Consider the following 17,360-nt stretch of genomic DNA (forward strand, 5'->3'; position numbering starts at 1 on the left):
CCACATTGAAAAAGGGTAAAGCTGAAATAAGTAAGGTTGTATGTTTTTGTTTAAACAATAAAAATAAAATCTTGAGGTATAAAGAAATTGGGACATGTATTTATTGGTATGCTCAAGCTAGAGGTGTTCTATTTAATGTTTAGTTGTTCTAATTGTACACACCACCGTATTTTACAAAAACACATAACTCTGGAGGAAATAATTAAATAAACTAATAAGATGTCAATTGTATCTTCCATTAACCCCGCCATCAGATAATCCTTAATGCAGTCTGTCCATGGAGGAAACATGTCACTCTATACGTTCAATAATATCACACACTATTTTAACATCGATTTCACCTCGCCTCGCGAAGAAAAAGTAAACTACTTGAAAATCAGTTCATCGAAGATGAAAATCGTCTTCGTGTCAATCAGTTCAGGAACTCGTTTTTCAAAGACATCATTAAACCAATGTACACTGAAATGAGGCAGGATGGAAATGGTTATACGCGCATGAAACACGTGCATGTTATGCCCACTGTCGGGTTGAAAAACACGGAAGACACCACCTGATTAGGGGTAATCCAGTCAATGCTCGCTATTTCATCATAATCTCAAACCTAGAGCTCTGTCAACACGGGAAACAGGGTAACGTGCTTTTACAAGCATTTTAAGAGTGACGTTTAGACGGTGAGCAGGAGTTCAGGACTATGTTTGGTGGATGTATCGAATGCTGGAAGTGGGGTATTGCCAATTCCACCGTGATATGCAGGGAATATATATGCAACCAAAGGCTATGACATACCTGGTGACCCTCAAAAGGTGGAGATCAAGTAGTTGTTGCTTTCTTTCTTTTGAATGTCGTTTATGCTGTTGTTTTTCAGCTTATATTAAACAGTATTGTCGTCCTGACTTATTGATTGTTCAAACAATATTTATTTCCAGCGCCTGAGGCAACTGTCCAGTACTGTTATAGATTTGTCCATGTCATGTGAATCGCGCAGATGAGACACATGTTGTACACAACATGATCACCTGAGAGCGTGATAAATAAATGATGATTCACTTTTAATCATATCAGCATTTTCTCTGGACATTTGAATGAAGAAGCAGAATGACACTTACTTTACCTATTTGCTGAGTATGTACACAATACATGGGAAACAGTTTCAGATACATCACAGTAGCACTCTGCTCCAATGCTAGTGGGACAATGAAAATGAAACCATTCGTCATCGGAAGGCAAGACGACCAAGGTGCTTCGGCGGAGATTTCAACCCGGAAGTGTATGTCCGTTATCGCCATAACACCAGAGCATGGATGACCAGTGAATTATTCAGTGACTGGTTGCGACACTTTGACAGATCCATGCGTCTGAAAGGTCGTACGGTCATCCTTCTTTTAGATAATGCTGCCAGCCATAATCACAAGGAAGTTCGACTGACCAACGTCACCGTGCCCTCTCTTCGTCCCAACACCACTGCTCATATTCAACCAATGGACGCTGGTATCATCCGGAACTTTAACGCCCTTTACAAGAAGTCGCTAGTGAAACACTTCATCACATGTGCTGAGAATGGCCAACCCCAGATGCTAACACTGAGGTTAGCAATCCGGTTCGTCAAGTCTGCCTGGGATGAAGTGAGTGCGAAATGTATCAACAACTGCTACAAACACGTTGACATAATTCCCACCACAGCTCAGACCGAGGACGAAAGCGACGATGACATCTCCCTTGCTGAGCTGCGGAATTTTATGCAGCAGTTACCAAGAAGTGATGGGGACGAGGTCCCAACTGCTGAGCAGTACGTGGATGAAGACACTGTCGTAGACACCGGCCATGAGCTGACTGATGAAGAAATCATCAACAGAGTACAGCCACCGACAGACGACCAGTCAGATGACGAGGACCAACCAGCAGTTGTCCCGCCAACAGTAGCAGAAGCTCTTCAACACACCGACAGGTAGCTGACATTCTACGAATGTAATTTGGGGAAGGTTCGGTGAACCTAGTGATGGACTTAGTGAAAAAACTGGATGAAATCAAACCAACGAAACAAACATCTATGACAGACTTTTAAAAATAAATGTGCTTCATGGGAAATGTCAAGATATTGAGTGAAGTGAAGTAAGACGTAATGTGTAATACTGACTGACTGAGTATGGTTTTACGCCGCTTTTAGCAATATTCCAGCAACATCACGGCGGGGGACACCAGAAATGGGCTTCACACATTGTACCCATGTGGGGATTCGAACCCGGGTCTTCGGCGTGACGAGCCAACGCTTTAACCACTAGACTACCCCACCGCCCCAATGTGTGTAATATGAGTCAATGCGATGAAAGAATGTTTATTGGTACATTTACGATCACTTATGTATATCTTATGATTAATTGTTTTTACTTATTACTATTGATTTATTGATATATATATACTGTGTCCAGATGCAACAGAGGTAACTGTGGAACGTGTCGACATATTGTTGAAGGACACTCTGTAACTTTCACGAGACACGGAGAATTCTATGTAAAACAGAATTTTGACCGCTCTTCCAAAAAACATAATATATGTCATAACATGCACAGGCTGTAATGAACAGTATATTTGTCAATCCGAAAATTTAAGAGCCCGGGTTCGAGTCCACAAACAACAAATAAAGTGTCCTGAAACCCGATGTATCCCACTGAGTGAACATCTAGATGTCTGTGCGAAAGGAAACGATATTAAAATTACAATATTTCCTTTTGATCAAGTTCAAAATTCGGACAAAGTAAAACGAAATTTAAAGGAACACTACTTCAAACCAATGCTAAACCATTGCAAGCTGTGACCTTGTCGCTCTAGAATGTTGTCCCTATTGTGACGTCACAATATATATGTAATGACGTTATACTGTAACTGCTACAATCTCCCTGAAGAGTAAAGAACGAAACATGTTGGAGAAAAAGGCATTCTGTTTTTATTTATTTATGTGATATTTATGACTGAACACCTGTACTATTTTGGACAGTTTGTGCGTATATATATACACACACATGTACATAAATATATTTTTAATATACATCGGCAATACGTTTTGCTTCTTTGATCCAGTTAACCGGACGCCTCGCTATCCGTTAACTGGACGCCTCGCTATCCGGACGATTTCTAAGTGTAACCAAAATGTCCGGATAAACGGGGTTCGACTGTATTACAAAAATTAAAAAGTCTCATACGTGTGCTCCAAATGTGCAACATAGGGAACAAAATTAACTTACGCCAATTTATATCTGAATTTTGGCAGTTAAAAGAAAGATATTGGTGTACTTATTCATTTCTCTAAAAAAAGGCACAAGCGCGTATAAAGTCGATAAATGCACTGGATTTGAGTCCGGGGCCATTTAATGACCCAAGTTTGCTGGAACGCTTCGGTATTGAACCCTGTATCTGGCCTCCTTTCTGTTTGCCTTACTGGTATATCTGTCCAGTTGTTTCCTTCCTGATAATCTGCTCATCGTCCCCGTCCAAGAAGTAATCTGTTTACATCCAAATGCCAACTTGTACGTTTGCCACACCTTGTGTTATCTCCCTTCACGTTTAAAGGTAAGCCTTCCGTCCTTTTCAGTATATGCTTACAGGGATCATCTTGTGTTTTACCGTATGTCTACTGTTTGGATGTTACCATGAGTGATTCGGTATCACTCTTCTGGGATCATAAGAGATACAATCAACAAGGGTGGAATCGACTGAAATTAATAAAATGAAAGCCTGTAACCGGTGTTCTGTGTCTTGGTACTTAACAGCATCCTTTACAATTAACTACCCAACCCCTCTTGGCGCGCGTTGTGTGATCTATTCAATAGAATTTCAACGTTGCATTGTCATTTACACCAAATGCAGTCGGTTTTGATGGATGATTGGTTAATCTCTGCCTCTTGACGTTTTATGTTCAGCTCAGTCCTCTCTATTCTTGTAATGTGGGCTAAGACATGGATATATGTGCTTGTTAGTTTCATGTTGGGAAAACACAAAATCTCGATCGTCTGGACAAAGAAACTTGACGACCGCAGACCTGGAAGAGAACAAATTAGGTTTGAAACTGTTCTGATGGTCGGCACATTGTCTTCTACTTCATTTGCACGATTTAAATGTGATCAACATCTGTTTTCAGTTTAGCGACTTCCAACGGGTTCTTAAAATCGTAAATCCCATTCTCTCAGTTGCCCTTTGGGCCTCTATATTCGCTATGAACAATTCGTCACTTACACGCTGACATGTTAACATTCTTCGTGTGATCCTTCAAGTTCAATTATTCTTAAGTCCTAGAATTATTCTTTATGTTTCTGTCTTTCATATATTACAAAGAGGTGGGGGAAGCCTTGTGGTTAATCTGTTCGCTCGTCACGCCGGCAAACCGACGACCAGGATTAGACAACATGGGCACGATTGGGGAAGCCCATTTCTGTTGTCCCCCTACATGATTTTGCTGGAAAATTGCTAAGACCATGCTCATTCAACTATTGCACATCACTATTTGCAAACAATTGTTTGTTTCTTCTTAACATCGCACTCAGCACTATTCCAGCTATATGATGGATGTGTGTAAATAATTTTGTCTGGATAAAATAGTCCAGTGACCAACCGCATGAGCATCGATCTATGCAATTGGGATACGAAAACATGTGTCAACAAAGTCAGCGAGCCTGACCGCCTCTTGGGGCAAGCATGGGTTCCTGAAGACCAATTCGAACCCGGATCGTGACAGCTCACCTCCTAAGAATAATTGTTTAAAGTATACTAATGCCAGTGACATTTGCACAGCAAAGGTCAACGTGTATGCTGGCAAACAGGAGATCTACCGACGTGACTTATTGAAAGGCCAATACCTTAGGGGTAGATACACTCTTGCCTCTCAAATAACACCAAACACCTCTCAAATAACATCGGCCTAACAAATCCTAACAAACACAAATCGTATACGACATGACATCTGGTGTCACGAACACGTAAACATGTCATCCCGGCCTTCAGCACAGGGTATAAGTTGAGATGACTATGGTAAACTGTCTCAAATGATCTCAAAGGGTATCAGTGGACACGAAATCATTATTTGTGCAAGTATGTGCCCTCAGCACTGTTCCATTCTATGCATTTGACATTGACGTACGCCCTGTACATGCAAATAGTCTCCAAAGTTTTTTGGGGTTTTTAATCTACTAAAAGGTCCATCTCTGAAATGTTATTATTGAAAGTGGATTCCTACCTATTTCCAGTTACACCTGTGACGTCGCCTAATGGGGCATTTACATATGTCAACTACTCAGTATAAAAACATTAGTTGGTGTATGCATTAAGCGACAAAGAATTTACATTTTCGGTATTGTGGTCAACAAACTGTCAAATCGCATTCGGTGAGTAAAACTTGAATGATTAGCGAGAAATGGAAACTTAAGTAATAGTTTGAATGCTTCCGGAATGTTCTCTGATAACGGGAATGCATCGTCCTTTATCTTCGACTCTTTTCAATAAAAATATTCATCTAAACTTTTCCCGTAGGAATATTCCTCCTCTGTGAAATATAACTTCAGGTACAAATGTATACAAAGTGAGTAAACTTTTCTGCAAACTTTTCTGCAATACCGCAATTACAGAAGAGTAAGGTATTTATGATAGAGCCAGTGTTTGTCTTGGTAGTTGCCAGCCATTCCTTCTCATTAGAGTAGGGGGCAGGTGTTAGCCATGATTAATCGGACATCAAAAGGAAACAGTCTCTCCTCGTGTTCTCTGTCTCCTCATTAGCCTGTGATGCTGATCGGCTCACCCTGCATCCGCTGTAGTCGCTCATGGATCCCTCATGGAGCACGGGCCACTGTGTTAGTGTGTCGGCATTCGTTCAGTTTCTGTGGATGACTACATGTATAATTAGCAACTCAAGGTTCATGGGTCATTCTATTGACAAGAATCTAGGCCAAATGGTATAACTGTTTGGGAGGCCTTAGGTTCACTGGCCTGTTGATTTGCCTGACTTCAGGGTGTACGCATTTGGGAGGTTTTGCATGTAGGTATACGGGACTATGTATTGGCAAGTCGCTGTAATTACCTAACGATTTACAAAAGTGTACGGTCACAGCTATATATATTTACCATGGTCAATGGGTCCACCTATTCGCAAGAAGTTGCTGTCCATTTGCAAGGCTGGACGGTCATTTAGAAGTTTATACGTTTATAATTATATGTTCTCAGCTTAATCCTGGTCCGTGTGTATATGCGCATCCCCTTAGATCTTTCGGCCAGTATGAATAGGACAGTTCGCCGATTTCTGATGGATGCATCTGACTATACATATTTCCTTTGTTGACTGTACATATTTCCTTTGTAGGTACAGATTCCTTGTACACACACCACCACCAGTTGGCGTCTTACAGATCACTCTCAGCCAATGTACTCCCTCATAGCGTCCGTCACCTACATGTCAGGGCAGGAAGCACTTCACGTCATGATTGATCGGGAAAGTGACGGCAAACAGTATCTGCTCAATCCTGTATATTGAAATATATCACACTTGTTGACAGCCCGTCACTTCTACAACCACCACAATGGTTGATTTATCTCCCTTGAATAGACCCTCTCTGACGTGAAAGCTGGCTGATTTGCTTTGAAAGCACTTTCAATGAAGCTAATGACATAACGTAAAGAGGATCTGTTTGATTACATCAACGGGATTATTGAACATCAATTGGGGGTGACACAGATTCGGTGTCTATATATACCCGGCAAAAGTGTATCCTTGCCTTTTCTCAAGTCATTAGTTTGATTGAACACATTTTGACTTTTAAAGTGTCCTGAATTTTACGTTTTGCGAATGTATTTAAAGCGTTTGAATTCGGGTTAATGTCACTTGATTATAAACTGACGTACAAAAGAAAGTACACACCTGGTGCTTTTGGATTCCTTTCCAAAAAGAGACGTAAATGGTTTGTTTTACAGTGATATATAAGTCACAGACTTTCCTAATATGTTGCCAAAACACCACAGATATCGTGCTCAATTGCGAAGTTGCCAGTCAAAATCACAACACTTTTCAAACAATCCCCAAACACCAGGTGTGTACTTTCTTTTGTGCTTTTAATTCACGGCGTGACTATGGGTTCAGATGTTTGGTGACATTGACGAGAACTCTGGTGTCCTCTAACCATCCGTCTTATCGCAATACCAGCGGTGGGCAAGCAAGCGAATGGTGGTGTCTCACATGACAGAGAATGCATGAATGAATATTGCTTTATGCCGCATCAACAATTTTCCATCTTTTCCAGGTCAGGTCACAAAAATAGATTTGTTTGAAATAATGTATTATGTTTGTTAGGTAATATTTTATGCTATAGGTCTGAAGTTTAGGAGGGTAACTGTTGGTGCAGTTAGTTATGTTTGTCATTACCATTTCAGCATCACCTTAGGACCACCAAGGTGATAAACCCATCACCGTAAATATATAATCAGAAGAACAGAAGATTGGAAAGTTCGGAAGAAAATTGTAGTCAGCGACAGATAATACTTGACGCCTTCTCGGAATAGCTAATGTAATACTTCTACCAATGTTAACTGGAATTTCATTTATTCAAACCTTAGAGAATATATGACCTCAACAGGCATGAATGATGTAACATTTATCCTCCATGATACATTAGTTGCTTAAACAGTACATCACATGTATAAATTTCATAGCAATTTACGAAATTGTAATTAAGCCTCAACATTTTTTTCAGAGTTAATATATCCTGAACATCATTGAAAACGCACCACCTGTAGTAGTTTGAAATTCCAAGAGCATAAATGAGCAATCGGTGTAAATTTTACATACTTTTGTAGTCCAATGATTGGTTAAAAAAAAGAAACAAGGACCAATCCAGCAAACCAGTGAAGTTTTAATTCAGCTGACCATGAAAGAAGGATGGAGTCAAATTGGAAAGTCAGTAACGTGTATGACCACCGTTAGCAGCAACACAAGCTGTGCAACGTCTCCTCGTTGAACTGATAAGTCTCTGAATAATGTTTTGAGGCATTGCATTCCACTCTTGTTGCAAGGCATTCTCAACTTCCCCAAGGTTCTTGATCTGTGGGCGACGTGAGAGGCGTTGGCCGATGTAATCCCACAAGTGTTCAATGGGAGACAAATCTGGTGACAATGCAGGCCATGGAAGTAGAGGAATGTTGCTGTTTGCCAGAAATTGTGTTGCAACACGTGCAGTGTGCGTTCGAGCATTGTCCTGCTGGAATGTGCGCAGATCTTGATGTTGGTTAAAGAAGGGAACGATGTTGTTCTGAAGAATGATGTCACGGTAGTAAAGGGCATTCACTCTGCCACGATAAACTACCAGAGCGGTTTTGTGATGATAACTGATCTTCCCCACACCATAATGCTGCCTCCACCCCACCGATCTGTTTGCACAACACAGTGCTGGTGGTAACGTTCTCCCCGTCGACGCCATACCCGTAGACGCCCGTCAGCATTTCGCAAGTGACAACGTGACTCGTCGGAGAACACAACACCATGCCAACATCGTAACAACCACAAACGATGCTGTTCAGCCCATCGTCGGCGTTCACGGCGATGTCTATCAGTCAGGTTGGGTCCAATATAAGGGCGTCGACACCGTAATCCTGCCGCACGGAGACGGCGTCGGACGGTGGAAGCACTGATCAAACCACTTCGGCCTTGGACAGCATTGGCGGTTCTGGCAGCCGGCAACGTACGATCCCGAATATGGCGCCGAACAATGTCTCGATCTTGGCGAGGGGTGGTAACACGTGCCTGGCCAGGACTTTGGCGGTCCCTAGTGGTTCCTGTTTGTTGGTACCTGTTGGCAAGTCTTATGATGGTGGAATGATGGCAACCAAATCGTCTGGCAATAATCCTGCTTGATGTGCCAACCTGCAACATGCCCAACGCCCGTTCTCGTTCCTCTGGTGACAATTTTGGCATTGCAAAATAAACTTTACTTGCGGAGGTACAGCTAAAATGAGAACGGTTTTTTGCCAACGGTCATTTATACCCATAATCAGCATGTTTTACGCATGCAATTTGTGCTTTTCGTGTGTGTTGTACATGAATTTTGTTGTTGTCATGTGATGTGGTCCATGATGTGTTCGGGCAATCCATTTACTGTACAGCATTATTTATTGTCTTTTGTGTTATTAACAACAATTCCAACGTTCATTTTCACTCTCAAAACAATCCTATTACCATATTTCAAAATTTACAGGTGGTGCGTTTTCAATGATGTTCAGTATATTTGGAAACTTTCATTCGTGCTTGTAATCTACTTTTTGCAGAAACTGTGGTAGAAAACGTTCCAGTACTCCATGCTTGTTGTTGGACGGATAGAAATGGGGACCTGGTGGTTGTGATGACGAATATCGATGGAGAACATGCTTGCTCATGCTAACAGTCACATGACTCACGGCCTGATTCATATCAAGCAATCGGAGAAATCTTGTAATGTTGCACCTATGTAGTTTGTTGTATTCACTCATTCACCGGTCTCTTGGGAAACTGGCAGGTCTTAAGAGGCGTCATTGCTCATAATATATCAGCCATTGCAGTATTTAGTACAGACTCGATTATTTACAGGCCATAATCATCTCTCTCCACACACATACACATACATATATATTATTCTACAATTGTTGCTGTTGCGAACAACATTGTAACAGTGTGAACCTCACATATGTCCTCTACAAACATGTATAGGCAGGTCTGAAGATTTCCTGTAATGGGTTCCGATTGGACATTGCAGAGAGTACATATTAGCTTTTTTATCACACTTACTAAAATGCTGTTTTAGCTAATGCAGTACTGGCCGTAGAGGTACCACTTACACACCATTAGTTGTACAAGCAGATGGATTGACAGTTGTAAATGTATTAATTGTTACCCCGCTAAGCCCTGAAAAAAAGATGATGGAGCTCAGGTTCGATGATGAAGCACTAATATCTTCCATATAGCAGCAGTAGTAGTAGTAGTAGTAGTAGTAGTAGTAGTAGTAGTAGTAGTAGTAGTAGTAGTAGTAGTCTTGGTAGCTGAGAGATTTTCCATTCTTTTTGCAATTCTTGCCCTTAGGTTTAGGCTTAGTAGTAGCAGAAAAAATAATTAGCCCATGGTTCTGTACTCAGTCATTTTTACTTTTTTTGACATATAAATACACTTGTGACACTTCTTGACTTGCTTAACCAGTTCTTGTTGACCTGACAGTCGTTATATCTTGTAGATTTGACAGGTACAAGCTGCACAGAAAACAGAAGCTTGATGTTAATCCTCCTCAAAATTACACATTTAAACAATGTACAACTTTATCTACCAACAAATTTATACTTCTCGTAAATCCTTTTCGAACATTTAGGCTTATGCTTATACTCAAAAACATATAATAATTGCAAAATAGTACACAGAAATACCCAAAAAGTTGAACAAATAAAATAGATAGAACTATTCCGGTTTTCGGAGCGTGACATTTGTCTGAAAAGCTTATGTTATCTTATGCAAAATAATTCAGAACTGTTCTTAAGCTTTTTATAAATGAAAATATTACTTACAAAATTGTGGGGAGCTTTTCCCTGCATAACTTGCTACCGCAGCAGCTGAAGTAGACACCATGCTTTCAGATCTGTCAGTTACTTCTCCTAGTTTCACGCTGCGCTACACTACACTTATGCAGCGGAACGCACTCTCCAAGCTTCTGAAACCCGGATCATCAATCAGGACGGACCACAAAAATTAAACATGAGCTGAGATGCTTGCATAAAATTGAAACTAATTTAGCTATCTTACAGTAGTAGTAGGAGGAAGAGGAGGAGGAGAAGGAGGAAGAGGAAGTTGTATGTTTTCTGTCTTACTAACTGAAATTAGTGATCTCTGAAGACCACCAAATAGCAGACGAGCCATGCTTCCATACTAATGTCAATGTACCTAACACAAAAATGCAATTTGATTATTGACCAATAAATGAGGTTCGATATTGAACTGGCCCTTAGTACTTACTCATGACTCAGAGGTATCCCGCCGGCGCCGGCCATTACCCATCCTTTGGATGACATGCATTCAGATGACGATATCCTTGACAGATTGGTTGTAGCACTGGCATTGCACATTTGGAGCCGTTGCATTCTATTTCGTATGCTATATGCTCATGAGATGCCATAAATAAATCCCTCGTGAGGTTTGTTTGTTTTTGAATGGTCTCATTGGACTTGCTACATGTTTAATGTTGTAACATATTGATGCAATCTAGTTAAAATGGAATTGCTGTGGTCCAGGCAAATGACATGTATTTGCAGTTGATGCAGCTGATTCGCTTGGCCTCAGCGATATGCTTTCAACTGGGTATTGTTTGCAAGAGTCTGATTTGGTCATAATTCGAAAACGAACGACTGTTATTCACATTTGGAGAATTGATTACTTGTCAATTGTCGTCGTAGTTGCGAGTGTTATAAGTTCAGTTGCATGGTTATTTTGTTTGAAGGTTTACAAAAACCCATTTCTGAATACTCTGAGACTTCATCTGCTGTTGTTTACAGTTGAACTAGGTGCGAGCTAGGGACAAAGTGATTGACAACCCATCAGAGGAACATATTGTCGGGGCAATATTTGCAATAAATGACATGCCGAAAATGTCTTGACCAGCTGATGGGTTCTTGATTTGACTGAAGTATCACATACTTGAGATTCGGACTGTGTTCTTGTCGTCAATAAAATTGACCAAAAACCAAAGAGTGTTCTATAAACAACATCCACATTGCCTCTTCTGGTGATGATGTCCTCGGTAATTTGGAAAAGTTCAGTTCAGTTAGGTTAAGGTTAGTTATTAGTAAAGTGCTGACTCAGGCTATCAGATTATCTCAACACGAGATCATAACCCACTCATTTCTATTTAATAATGCATGTTTGAAAGAAGAATATAATCATTAAAGATGCGAGTTTCTGTAATTGCCCTTTAGAAACAGAAATATGGATCTTGACTGAGCTAATATGTTTGCAACTTCGAACACATATATTTTTATGCTTTGAAATATATATTGATGATTTAAGAATAACGGTTCTGGAAATTACAAAATATATATTTGTATGCCATCAAAAAGCTGCTTTATCATTGACATGACATATATGTTAAAATCTTGGTCACAATTTCTGTTTGTTCATACGTGGATTTCATTCCTCACTTAATTGACGCGTGAAGATCCGGGGTAGAATAGGTCTTCAGCAACCCATGCTGGCCACAAAAGGCGACTATGCTTGTCGTAAGAGGCGACTAACGGGATCGGGTGGTCAAGCTCGCTGACTTGGTTGACACATGTCATCGGTTCCCAATTGTGCAGATCGATGCTCATGCTGTTGATCACTGGATTGTGTGGTCCAGACTCGATTATTTACGGACCGCCTCCATATAGCGGGAGTGCGGCGTAAAACTCAACTCACTCACTCACAGTAACGAGTCAGTTTAGTCACGCTATGGATTGCAACTTGTTTTGGCGTAAGGCAAGATGGCTATAGTTTTCTTAACATATATTGTCTTAGTAGGTGAATACGCTGCACATATATTGGAAAATCCTATTTGGGCTAAACGTCCACAGCCTCCAAAACACTCCACTTGATTACGGTGTGGGAGCATAATACGGAGGATCTTCCAAAATGACGTTAGCTTTTACCACTTTGCAATTGGTGAGTGAAATCCGTGCGAACAGGTAGGTGCATAATCGGTCTTTTCTTGTAACAGAATTAAGACATATTCTGGCTGCTCCTGTGGGCGAGTTACGACGCCTAGGGCCCAACGCCCACGAATCAATGATTTCTAAGTGCACTATGCCATGCAACAACGTAGACTGCCATTCTTCTGTAAATTTCACCAAGAAATAGAAATGTTCTCGTTTTGCATTTACATGATATGTAAACGCTGGCAATATCAAGTAAGAAGTATAATGGAGCAATCGTATAACACATAATGTATAGCACAGAGTTAAATCCATAAATCGTTCTTAAATTCGCAAACCGATCCTGACACAATGTTAAAACACACAACAGAATGTGCTCATTCTTTCGTTCGATCCATTATACTCTCTCGACTTGACTATTGCAACAGTCTGCACTTTGGCATCAATTCATCTCAGCTTCAGAAACTTCAAAAATTACAGAACTCAGCAGCTCGCATCGTCTGCCTCAAGTCCAAGAAAGATCATATCACACCTTCACTGATGTCTCTACACTGGTTGCCTGTCAAATTCCGGATTGACTTCAAAATTCTATGTATCACTTTCAAAGCTCTACATGGACAAACACCTGAATACCTCTCCAGTCTTCTGTGTCAGTACATTCCAACCCGACCATTACGATCCCAGAATCACCAGCTACTTGTCATTCCTAAAGTTCGACTCTCATCCTATGGGAAAAGATCATTCCAACATGCAGCCGCCACTCTCTGGAACAAATTGCCCACTCACATCAAGAATGCTGAATCTTTGGACACATTTAAATCGTCTCTAAAAACCCACTTTTTTCGTCTTGCCTATTACTAGACTTTCTATGTTCAATTGTCTCTCTGTAAATAGTTTTAACTATGTTCTTTTCTCCTATAGTATTGTAGCGCCATGAGCGGGTATTAGCACCTGGATGTAGCGCTATATAAATACCCACATTATGTTTTACAGATTAAAGATAGTATGCAGCAGAGAGCTGGTTCGGGTGATCCTGGCACAGTCAGGCTGGTAAGGCTCATCATCAGCTCAGGGCCCTTGCCCCCTCTACACGCAGCCCAGACAGCGAATGGGACTTCTCCCAGGAAACGCTGCCTAGTCGAACCCATCAAGAACTTTCCGGAGAATATGAAGGCTCCCCAACACTGCAGCCTTCTGCATTACCCAGAGAGTCAGAAGGGCTGTTCTCCCGGTGGAGAACCCGGGCACACTCCTGATCTGCGCCAAGAGATCAGGAGGTACCAAACCAAGGGCACCGAGAACAATGGGGAGCCTGGCGACTGTGTACTTGGGATGCAAGCGAGACATTTCAAAGGCGAGGTCCGCATACTTATCATGCTTTTCCTGAATCTTGCCAATCACATTGCTGTCAAAAGGGACAGAAAATTCAATGATATAAATAAATTCATTGGCTTTATCAAAAAGGACAAGATCAGGTTTGTTGGCTGGAATTCTTCTGAGGCTGTATATGGGCCTATTCCAGAGAAGTTTGAAAGCATCCTTTTTCCATGACGCCCTGGACATGTTCAGGATCGTACCATGGATGGACCTCGGAGTCAAAGCCACAGACATGTCGGAGACGGTAGTAAAAGCAACGAGCCATGCCATCATGTCGTTTAAGATATGCTGTTTGTGCCAAGGAAGGGCATCCACTGACAAGGTGTTGGACAGTCACCGTGAATTCATTGCAAAGTCGACATTTCATGTTAATATTCTCTTTAATAATCACATTTAGGCGATTACGAGTGGGAAGTGACTGGTCCTGAGCAGCAAAAAGGAAGCCCTCAGTTTCACATTTAAGACCAGCCGACTTCATCCAGGCGAATGAGTCGGTGGGATTGCTATTCTGTTCCACACATTGCATGTACACACGATGCAATGGCTTCTCAGAAAGTTTTTCCACAAAAGACCGACTCTGGGCGGACTTGGTGAAGGACTTCACCTGGTTTACTCCCATCGCTGTACCGTCCAGCAGTACATCGCCATCAGCAAAGTCAACCTCAAATTTCAGATTCTGTCCAACAACCTTGGCATGCTTAAAATAGCTGTGGAATTCCTTGCTTTCATCATGAGTCTTCACATGCATGACCAGAGGTATTATTATTATTATTATTATTATTAATAATAATAATGACGTGACACATCAGTATTCTGGAAAACGTGTATTCAATCTCATTCATGAAGTCAGACATAGTGTTTACTTCAACTTCACGAACATGTTCGTCAAAAAAGTTTAGTCTTAAATATCCACAACCATACAGAAAAAGAGGACGTTCATACCAAAAGTTTTTCTCACCTCGCAGATAAACAGCCATAATGTAACATCATAAGAATGAAATAGAAAATAATGACAATATGAAGACGTGTAGGTTCTTTTTCTCAGTGAAAGTTGCTCTCCACAAAAAGCAGATATGTCCAAACAAGGTGTAGCATTTCACTACTTGATTCTAGATTCAATGTATTTACACCAACACTTCTTCAGGCTTCCTCATGGCCATGTTCTTTGAATCGTGATGATTATCTATTCTGAATAAATTTATGACTGTACATGGAACGAAAATTGTAAAGTGCATGATGTGTCCTCTGATGTTGACATATTAAATTTGACTTGAAAAGGGATAATGATCACCATTATTATGCCTCACATTCTAAAGGTTATCTTAAATCAGCATCTGAAAGCCTTAGTGGTCTTTAATGTCTCGCACAAACTAGCAGTCAAGCTCTGAAGGGACATTAATCTTCACCTAAACGTCTTTTCAAGTTCGACAACAAGCTAAATTGACGGACAAAGGTAACTTATTGTTCTTCCAGAGAAGAATTGTTCAAATAAATGCTGCTCCACCATCTTCCACAATTTGTAATGGTAGAGAAATTAAAACCGGAGACGAACTCATCTTCTGATGAACCTACTTCATTAGGAATGAAATTATGAAAACGGAATACCCGAATGGTTAGCCATTAACATGAAAGGAACCGGTAAATCTACTCAAAAGTTTGGGTTGGAAGTATTAATTGAACATTTATTTAAGAGACGTTTCCAATGTACAGATCTAAATTTGCTTCTTTTGGGAAACCAGCCGGAGGTAGTCCGATGCGATGAGCTTAGAAGCCAGCACGCCTAGACGGAAACGGTATATCAGGGAAGAATGGAAACACAGCAGGGTATGATCCGGAGTTGAAATTGTTTTACTTACATGTCACATGGAACTGGGGCCATGTAATCTCTGACGAAGGAAATTTCGGAAAACCAATTTCAGTGCCCAGACAGTTACTGTTTCTGCCATAAGCACATTTTTTCATGACATCTTTGTTTGTTGGTTTGTTGGTTTGATCGATTGTTTTACGCAAAACACGAATTTTCCAGCTGTGTGGCGGCGGTCTCAGATTAATTGATTCAGGACAATTTTGTCAAAGAGGCGTGAATGAAATCAGCATTTGAATTCCTTTTATGTCAAGTAAAAGTCCTACTCCCCGGTTGAGTACATGAGAAACCGGTTCAAAACACAGAATTACTGCAACACACTTAATATGAATGTGCAGCTTCTATATTGATGAACATAGAGATTTTTCTGGGTTACATCTTCTTTTTATTCTCGAGTACAACGTTTCAGGGCTTGTTCTGGCCCCATCATCAGGTAAACTGAACAGTAACTGTTAACTCTGGCCGTGACGTCACAATGCTTATGACGTCACAATGCTATGACGACGCAATACATTTGGTGGTCAATAGATACAGATGACATGGCTAATAGAATACATGGTATTATGAATATATAAAATGTCATTTACTGCAAAATTAATGGATCAATTTAGAACTGTGCAGATACTTATACAAAATTGTTGATTGAATTAGAAATGTACAGAGACGTATTTATAGATGTATAGAATGTAAGTAATAGCAGTGTATACATAGAAATATGCTTTATACATGGGAACAGTGACGAGGTAGGGTATTGTCTTATTGTTTTATGTACCATGCATTTGGGAGGTAGACACCCTGGTCCCTGTTTATTGCTGGTTTTGTGCGTTTGATGAAGATAGCCTCAATCAACTTGCGTTTACGCCAGTCACCAAGTAGGGCAGACCAGTAGCTACACGTGTGAAAGAACACAAAACTTCAGTGGACAAATCAGATCTGAAATCTGTAGTTTCTGAACACATTATGATTAATCCTGATCATGAAATTGACTGGGAGACTGAAGTCCTCTCAAAACACATCAGTGACTGGCGTAAACGCAAGTTGATTGAGGCTATCTTCATCAAACGCACAAAACCAGCAATAAACAGGGACCAGGGTGTCTACCTCCCAAATGCATGGTACATAAAACAATAAGACAATACCCTACCTCGTCACTGTTCCCATGTATAAAGCATATTTCTATGTATACACTGCTATTACTTTACATTCTATACATTTATAAATACGTCTCTGTACATTTCTAATTCAATCAACAATTTTGTATAAGTATCTGCACAGTTCTAAATTGATCCATTAATTTTGCAGTAAATGACATCTTTTATATTCATAATACCATGTATTCTATTAGCCATGTCATCTGTATCTATTGACCACCAAATGTATTGCGTCGTCATAGCATTGTGACGTCACGGCCAGAGTTAACAGTTACTGTTCAGTTTACCTGAAGATGGGGCCAGAA

At 40.6% G+C, this 17,360-nt stretch overlaps 1 protein-coding gene across 1 annotated transcript; it reads left to right on the top strand.

Annotated features, from left to right (window-relative positions):
- The first annotated feature begins 1,301 nt into the window (after positions 1 to 1,301).
- On the top strand, positions 1,302 to 1,949 carry LOC124280369 (tigger transposable element-derived protein 6-like). The gene has a single exon (XM_046716275.1). The coding sequence runs from the start codon at positions 1,302 to 1,304 to the stop codon at positions 1,947 to 1,949; it is 648 nt and encodes a 215-aa protein (XP_046572231.1).
- The last annotated feature ends 15,411 nt before the right edge of the window (positions 1,950 to 17,360 follow it).

Source organism: Haliotis rubra, unplaced genomic scaffold (assembly GCF_003918875.1).
Source record: "Haliotis rubra isolate DU_JTF1 unplaced genomic scaffold, ASM391887v1 Scf266, whole genome shotgun sequence".
Classification (NCBI taxonomy): Eukaryota; Metazoa; Mollusca; class Gastropoda; order Lepetellida; family Haliotidae; genus Haliotis; species Haliotis rubra.